Raw genomic sequence first — 8,749 nt, 5'->3', positions numbered from 1 at the left:
CTTGACTGTACCGCTGTTGTTGCAGTGACTCGACAAACCGGGCTTGTCATCACATTTACAGCCACATCGCATTTGCAGTGAAACTTCCAACTTCTCAGTGAAGCCCAAAGGTCGGATCTCAAAGGACTCTGTTTTGGTCAGGCATTTCTCTGCAGTTACTGTGATCGTGAAACTTATCTGGGTGGGGGCGGGGGGAGAAAAAAAACAAATGCCGCTGTCAGGTTTCGTATATTATGTCCTTTCCATGCTTCTTGCCAGCTCCCAGGTTCCATGCAATAATCCTGTCACTGCATCCCCATGGGGGGCCTCAGTTCAATACTTCCCCTCCAACTCCATCTTGTAGGTTGACTATCTACGTATTCTACCTCATGCGTGAGATACTGGTTCCTTTTTTGCCCATTTAAGCCTGTTTTCTGTACTGAACATAGGGCAGGTCTTTTTGGCTGGTGGCCAATCTGAGAGATGGCCACCGCTGGGACTGCACCTAGTCCCATGAGTCTCAGTGACAGGAGCTCAGCACAAAGCTAAGTATTGGGGGGGGGAGCTCACAGTGGGGAGAGGGGGAGGGGGTAGCTGCATAGTGGAAGGGGGTGCGACGGGCGGATGGGGGTCGTGTTGGATAAAGTCAGGGTGGGAGGGACCAATGGGGAGGTGGGGGTGGTGGTGCCCTAATCAGGAGAGAGGCCAGTGATGCCTCTCCGCCCCACTCCTTTGCAACCTGAGGCCCAAGCTGGCTTCCTGAGCCCCGCCCTCGACCTCCAACTGGTCTCAAAATTATGGCCGGGCAGGAAACAATCCTTAAGTGGATGATAATTGGCCACTTAGGGGCCTCGATTGGGGCAAGAGGGGCTTAGGCCTCACCTTAGGCCTCACCTGCCCCCCCCAATAACATTTCTACAGATCAAGGGCGGGCAGGTAGGCAGTGAGACGTGCCACCCAGTGAATTTAACAGGCGCCCCCGTCTGCAATCCCGCTGGGGAGGTGGGGTGGGGGTGGGGTCGCCCGTAATATCCTGCCCATAAATTCGAAACGGTCGTGACTAATTTGGCTTCTACATCCAGACGTTCTGTTTCTGGGGGTGAAATGCAAAGCGGCTTAAAGAAATCTGAGCACGACCTTGGCGACTTATCCAACGCATGCAGTAGCTAATTCTTCAACATCAACGTTAATGAAGGATGTTAGCTGGAGGCTCCTCCAATGGCCTTATGGATAGAGGCTCCGGCAGGAGTGCTCCAAAGCCCCACAGAATATGAGCTCCTTGCTTGGATTTAGAGCCCCATGTTGAATTGATGCTCTGTTTTATACTGTCTCTTTCAACCTGGAATTTATTTTGCTGTGAGTGTGGGGGCTGTGTACCCACGCCGCTCAGAGAATGCCCCAAGACTCTCAATTTGAACTCACCTCAGTATTAATCTTCACATTCGAACAGGTTCCCTCCTTTTTACTCGGAGTGTCTCCGTCACTGCAGTGTGATGTATAAGAGATTTGGACCCCATCTGGCAGGTTTTTGTGCGCTAATATCACGGTAGAAGATAGATTCTGGACAAGAGAAATTAACCAATAAACTGAGAATAGTCGGATTTGAGTATAGGTGAAAAAAGAGACATGCTGTCAAAGCTTCTCGTCTCGCACTCATCAGGACAATTTTGAAGAATACTAAATTGCAAAGGGAACAACAATATATATATATTCACACAAAGGGCCCTGTCCTTTTCAGACAGCAGGAGCATGTACACATGTTGCACCTTCTTGACTAAACAAAAATAGCGATTCGTTCCCCAGGGCAATGCCTTGACCAGTCAGAGTCAACCTGACTGGTTTGAATTTAAACAAAGCTTCGCAGTTGACTGTCCGTTATCGGTTAACTGGTGCATCGTCTGTGGCAACGCCTCAATCAATCAGAGTCTGCTTGCCAACCAATCAGCACTCTCTTCTCATGCAGTATAAATTGTTGTTCTTTTTACGAAGTGGTGTTCCCGCGAATTGTCCTGATGAAAGTCCGACGAAAAGCTTCGACAGCCTTTGTCTTTTTTCAGCCACACTAAGCTGAGAATATTACAAGGTGACAGTATCCAGTCACAAACAGTGTATTCGGAGCAAGAAAAACTAAAACGGGTTGAACTTCTCACTGAATGAACCTACATTATAGGCGTCTTTTATTAGCTGAACCACGTTACTGGAATCCTCCTTCAACTCACCCACCGCAGACTTTGGAATCATTTTGCTCAGCAACTGGAATGAAACAGGAAGAGACGATTTTTGTTACTTCAATCGTGCTTTTTTTTTTATGCGTTCACGGGATGTGGGCGTCACTGGCTAGGCCGGCATTTAATGCCCCTCCCTAATTGCCCTTGTTCAGAAGGCATTTAAGGGTCAACCACATTGCTGGTGGGTCTGGAGTCACATGTAGGCCAGACCAGGTAAGGACAGCAGATTTCCTGCCCTAAAGGACATTAGTGAACCAGATGGGTTTTTACGACAATTGGCAATGGTTTCAAGGTCATCATCAGACTTTTAATTCCAGATTTTTATTGAATTCAAATCTCACCAACTGCCGTGGTGGGATTCAAACCCGGGTCCCCAGGGCCATGGGGGGGTGGAGGGGGGGGGGGGGTGGGGGAGGGTCAATAGGGGGCATAGGTTGGTATGGAGGGTATGAAGGACAATGGGGCTGGATAGAGGAGCACAGGCTGGCATGAGTTGGCATGGATGGGGGGTGGGGGGCATGTGGGGTTGAGGGGGCGTGAAGGGTTGAGGGCTGTTTTTTTGTTTTTCTGCTTTCCTTACAACTGGGACCCAAGTCCCAGGGTGCCAAGCCTGGCCTTTTAACCAACCTGCCCCATCACCCAGCAGCCCCTGTGGCTGCCTCCGCGCCTCTGTTCCCAGGCTCAGCTGGTCCGACTCCAGACAGCACTCGCCACCCCCACCCCCACCCCCACTCCCAGAACAAAAATCCCCCAGCTCGGGGGCACTTTCTCCAAAATCGGGAGCAAAATTTCGACCCTAAGTTGGAAAGCGCAAATTGCGCATTGTTAAAGGGGATCATTCCATACGGCTGGGCTGAAATTCTGCGGCCAACTACCGGGCAAAATTGGTATTATTGTGTGAGAGATCAGTGGACCGTCATTGTTTCATGAAGGGTCGCTTGCCATGTTGTCACACCTCTGTGAAATGCTTTCATTTTGTAGATAGTAAGATAGTTCTGTGCATGGTTAGCTGGCTCATCGACCACTTTTCCGGCCACATTGGCCTTGTTTTGAGAATAGTTATCGGGCACGTTGACATCAATCATCAGTGATTACCTGGTACACCGGCATTATTTTTGTCGTGACTGCAAAAATGGGCTGAATATTATTCTCAGCCAACTTCGAAGCCAGTTCGGCGACGGAGGGGTAGTCCTGGCAAAGAGACAACAGAAGCAAGACCATCAGGATAAATGGACAGCACATTTCTGCAGCACCGCCCAAGCAACACTGAGGCCGTGTTCGGTATAAAATCACGGGCTAGAGTTTTATGTCCCGCGGGCGGTCGCGACCCTGACCCGATCAGGTGTAAAATAGCGCGCGATAACATTGGGCGAGCATGAGAGTCAGCAGCGCGCCCGCCGACTATGAGGAGGCCTCTTAAGGCCATCAAAGTATTTATCGAGAGAGGCTTTTCACTGCCCGTCCAACCTTACGGTTGGCGGGCGGGCGAATTGGCCGGGCGGCCCCTTTGCGTTTTTGAGGAAACCTCATCCACGGGCGGGATGAGGTTTCCGACATTAATTTTTCTAACATATGTTTTGACGTAATTGTTATTATGTTGGTGTCCGTGTGAGTGAGTCCTACGTGGGGACATTTTTTTCCAGATTTTCACAATCTCTCGTTTTTGGTTTTTAAATTCTTCAGCTCCTTCGGGCAGCTCTCTGCCTTCGGGGAGCTTTCATTGCGCGCTCCCCCCGGCGCCTGCGCAGACTTCAGCGCTCTCCCTCCTCCCGCACCCCCCTACCCCACCCCGGCAGCGCTGAGCCCCTCAGCGCGCGTTTCACGTTGGCTGGCCGCGTTCAACTTACTATTCAGGCATAAAATCGACTTTGTGGATAATCAGACTTCCATTGCCATTAAATTCAAGTTGAAAATTTCCTTTATGCCTCTATTGACACCTGCTTTAGTCTTTAACGCTATCATTACCACTCCCTTCATCTTGTGCCCATGACATCTTTGTCATTTAATCCGCCTACCCTCCAACCTATCCTGACCTTCTGTTTTGTTCCGTCTGCTCCACCCCTCTTTTCAATGGCATAAAACCCATCCCATTTCTACCTCTCTTCAGCTCTGAAGAAGCGTTCAGACGGACTCGAAACGTTAACTCTGCTTCTCTCCCCACAGATGTTGCCAGAGCTGCTGAGTCTTTGCAGCCTTTTCTGTTTTCATATTTGAAAATTGAAGCTGTCGATGTGAAGACCGGCTGGCAAAGTGGCTGGTGCCGCACCAGCTTCACACTGGCTGATTCGCAGCTCGACACTGCACTGTCCATCACTCCAGGTGTCTTAACTCAAAGGTGGCCAAGTAATATGCTGCCAAGAGACCTTCCCACTGCTCCCCTCCCGTTCCCCTATCACCCCTGTGCTCTCTGAACCTACATTGGCTCCCAGTCAAGCAACGTCCTGATTTTAAAATTCTCATCCCATTCCCCCATGGCCTCATCCTCCCTTTCCAATGGACAGAGGTGAGAAATAAAGGCAATGCATGCGCAAATAGCCTTAATCCTGTCAGCAACCTTCCCTTCTTCATTTGTGGAATTGCCTTTAAAATCAATGAACAGCCTGTTTAAAATGTCCTCCTCACTGACACAGGAGCATGCCCTGAATTGATTTTAAGGCTGCAGTTCCTTTGGGACCAGATGTGGAAAGGCTTTTGCTGTGACCATACGAAAACAAGCACTGTTTTCTCTCACTTGAGGCCTCTGATTAGCATCGAGTGCACCTTTGGCCCGCTTTCTCGGGTCCATAGCTTGTCCAGCTGCATGAGTCACTGGGGATATTTCAGTGGTTCTCCAGCATCTGGGATTTTTTTTTAAATCAAAAGTGATAGTGTTCATATACTCCATTAACTCCTAATCGTAGCCAGACAATCACTTGCTATGATTTCTCTTGTTGTCCCCACACCCTGTCAATGATCTATCCTTGGCACCCCCCTCCTATTTCTCATCTCCATGTTGCCCCTCGGTGACATCATCTTAAAAGCACCGTGTTAGTTTTCACATGTAGACTGACAATGCCCAGCTCTACCTCACCACCACCTCTCTCGACCCCCTCCACCGTTGCTAAATTATCAGACTGCGTATCCAACATCCAGTACTGGGTAATCGGAAATTAACTCTAATTAATTATTGGGAAGACTGAAGCCATTGATTTTGGCCCCCGTTCCAAACCCTGCTCCCAAGCAAACCGACTCCATCCTTCTCTCTGGGTCCGAGATTAAGCCAGTCTGTTCTTAACATTGGGGTCACATTGGATCCCGAGATGAGAGTCCAACCTCATATTCGTGACATCGCTAAGACTGCCTATTCCCATCTCTGTAACATCGCCCGACTTCACCCCCCGTCTCAGCTCATCAGCTGTTGAAACCCTCATCCATGCCTTCATTACCTCGAGACTTGACCAGTCCAACGCACTCCCACATTCTACCTCCCGCAAACTTGAAGTCATCCAAAACTCAGCTGCCCGTGTCTTAACTCGCAGCAGGTTCCGTTCCCCTCTCACCCCTGTGCTCGCTGACCTGCATTGACTCCCAGTCCAGCAACGTCTTAAATTCTCATCCTTGTTTTCAAACCCCCTCCATGATCTCGCCCCTCCGTATCTCTGTGATCTCCTCAAGCCCCACGGCCTTCCGACATTGCCGTGCTCCTCCAGTGCTGGCCTCCCGTGAATGCCGGATTTAATCGCCCCACCGTCGGCGGCCGTGCCTTCAGTTCCCTGGGCCCCGAGCTCTGGAATTCCCTCTCTACACCACTCCACCTCACTTTACCCCCTTTAAGATGCTCCTCAAAACCTACCTCTCTGACCAAGCTTTTGGTCGCCTGACCTAATTCTTCTGATGTGGCTTGGTGTCACCCTTTGTTTATAATGCTCCTGTGAAGCACCTTGGGATGTTTCATTACGCTAAAGGCGCTATATAAATACAAGTTGTTGTTATTGTTGACTCCTATTTGGGCAGACATGTTAAGCAGGTGTCATTGAAGACATCCCCCTTTGTAAAACCCCTTAGTCTACCATTGCATTCTGGTACTCACAACACTCAGGCACTGGAGGGGATCATTAAAAACTCAAAAGAGCCACATTACCTACAGCAATAAGTACCCAGCAAAGCAAGAGATTTGAGAACGATACTATTCTTAAACTGGAACTATTGGTTATGCCACAATGTGACAGGAGCCACAGCCAATTTTTTTTATTCATTCACGGGATGTGGGTGCCACTGGCTAGGCCAGCATTTATTGCCCATCCCTAATTGCCCTTGAGAAGGTGGTGGTGAGCTGCCTTCTTGAACCGCTGCAGTCCCTGTGGTATAGGTGCACCCACAGTGCTGTTAGGGAGGGAATTCCAGGATTTTGACCCAGAGACAGTGAAAGAATGGCGATATATTTCCAAGTCAGGATGGTAAGTGGCTTGGAGGGGAAATTCCAGGTGGTGGTGTTCCCATCTATCTGCTGCTCTTGTCCTTCTAGATGGTAGTGGTTGTGAATTTGGAAGGTGCTGTCTAAAGAGCCTTGGTGAATTCCTGCAGTGCATCTTGTAGATGGTACACACACTGCTGCTACTGTGCGTCGGTGGTGGAGGGAGTGAATGTTTGAATCTTGCTCCCCTTGCCCCTTTCTCCTCCTACCATCACACAATAGGGATGAGCAAAGTAGCGACAGTGGAAACAGAGCCAAAAGCCAGGGAGCAGCATATTGATGAGCCCTCCCTCTCAAAAGATCCACTTGGCACAAGGCAAGGAGAGACCGATGAACACAAGTTCTGCTCTGTCATCAATCTGGCAGGACATTTTCTGGGGTGGGGGGGGTACTTAGGCCGCACTCTCCTGTTGAGCAGGCCGATTATGCGCACTGAAACAGCAAATAGGAAAGTTATACTCACATATATAGTGTTATCTTCATAAATGCCCTTTTTATTAAGATGGCATTGGCCATCATTGGGGGTCAGAATTGCTCCAAGTTTCCCATCGCCAGCAAAATGAAATCCATCATCTGAAGTGTACACAAGAAGACGTGTGACGTTTCGCCACCCTATCGCCTCCTGTAAGAAATAACATCGCCATTTTTAGGCAGACGCACGGACAACATATAAAAACTGTAGCGTTTGTTAATGCCTTGCAAAGACTTTCAAGTTTCACTAAATCATTTGCAAACGATTTCCAGAGTCAATATTTCGGGTCAAGTTTTAAATTATGCCACTGTTCAACCTCTAGCTCAGACTAATTCGGAGACGGGCACTGGGTGGGAGATATTCCCTCTGTTAGTGGATATCTACAACAGGCCGGGGTGAAATCATTCCCACTGATGTGCCCACCTTGCCCCCAACTTCCTTCCCTGTTTCTCAATGGTGCACCCAGTGGCTGGGTAATGGTGCACCCACGTGGCTGGGTAATGGTGCACCCAGTGGCTGGGTAATGGTGCACCCACGTGGCTGGGTAATGGTGCACCCACATGGCTGGGTAATGGTGCACCCAGTGGCTGGGTAATGGTGCACCCACGTGGCTGGGTAATGGTGTACCCAGTGGCTGGATAATGGTGCACCCACGTGGCTGGGTAATGGTGTACCCACGTGGCTGGGTAATGGTGCACCCAGTGGCTGGGTAATGGTGCACCCACGTGGCTGGGTAATGGTGCACCCAGTGGCTGGGTAATGGTGCACCCACGTGGCTGGGTAATGGTGTACCCACGTGGCTGAGTAATGGCGCACCCAGTGGCTGGGTAATGGTGCACCCACGTGGCTGGGTAATGGTGCACCCAGTGGCTGGGTAATGGTGCACCCAGTGGCTGGGTAATGGTGCACCCAGTGGCTGGGTAATGGTGCACCCAGTGGCTGGGTAATGGTGCACCCAGTGGCTGGGCAATGGTGCACCCACATGGCTGGGTAATGGTGCACCCATGTGGCCGCGCGCAAATTAAACTTCAAGGTGGGAAGTACGGCAACGCCCATTTTCCACAATTGGACGTCTGGATGCCAGAGCTCGCCTGTCAGCTCTGGTATCAAACATTTCACAGCTGGTAGAGGGGCCTTGGGGGGGTTCTTTCGAGGGGAGACCTGTCCAAGCACTGCCAGGGCGCAGTATATAAATGCAAGATGTTGTTTTATAATAACGCACATATTTGCAAGGAAACAGTAAATAAAAACGTTGATTATTATTACAGTTGATTTCAGTGTGGTTCATTTTGTGCCTTCAAAGTACAGGATATGAAGGAAGGTTGGAGGAACTGTGTCAAGTGGTAGAGATTCTGTTAGCTAGTTGTGTCGGCAATTTTTTAAAAAATGTATTCTTTCACGGATGTGGGCTTTGCTGGCTGGGCCAGCATCTATTGCCCATCCCTAATTGCCCTCGAGAAGGTGGTGGTGAGCTGCCTTCTTGAACTGCTGCAGTCCATGCGGTGTAGGTACACCCACAGTGCTGTTAGGAAGGGAGTTCCAGGATTTTGACCCAGCGACAGTGAAGGTACGGCCGATATATTTCCAAGTCGGGATAGCGGGTGACTTGGAGGGGAA

The 8,749-nt window shown here is 49.9% G+C and overlaps 1 protein-coding gene across 1 annotated transcript in view; it reads right to left on the bottom strand.

Moving 5' to 3' along the window:
• Window positions 1-6: 6 nt before the first annotated feature.
• The window catches only part of LOC144675634 (integrin beta-2-like), a gene marked incomplete at its 3' end in the record, with an annotated part of 58,103 nt that continues 49,360 nt past the window's right edge, over window positions 7-8,749 (bottom strand). Inside the window, exons 7-11 of the mRNA XM_078536277.1 lie at window positions 7,124-7,282; window positions 3,303-3,398; window positions 2,143-2,232; window positions 1,402-1,539; window positions 7-177 (exon numbers count right to left, since the gene is read on the bottom strand). Of these exons, the coding sequence (XP_078392403.1) occupies window positions 7-177; window positions 1,402-1,539; window positions 2,143-2,232; window positions 3,303-3,398; window positions 7,124-7,282 (654 nt within the window). The remainder of the gene's footprint in view (window positions 178-1,401; window positions 1,540-2,142; window positions 2,233-3,302; window positions 3,399-7,123; window positions 7,283-8,749) is intronic.

Source organism: Cetorhinus maximus, unplaced genomic scaffold (assembly GCF_964194155.1).
Source record: "Cetorhinus maximus unplaced genomic scaffold, sCetMax3.hap1.1 HAP1_SCAFFOLD_1064, whole genome shotgun sequence".
Classification (NCBI taxonomy): Eukaryota; Metazoa; Chordata; class Chondrichthyes; order Lamniformes; family Cetorhinidae; genus Cetorhinus; species Cetorhinus maximus.
This window is presented reverse-complemented; position numbering and strand designations above follow the sequence as displayed.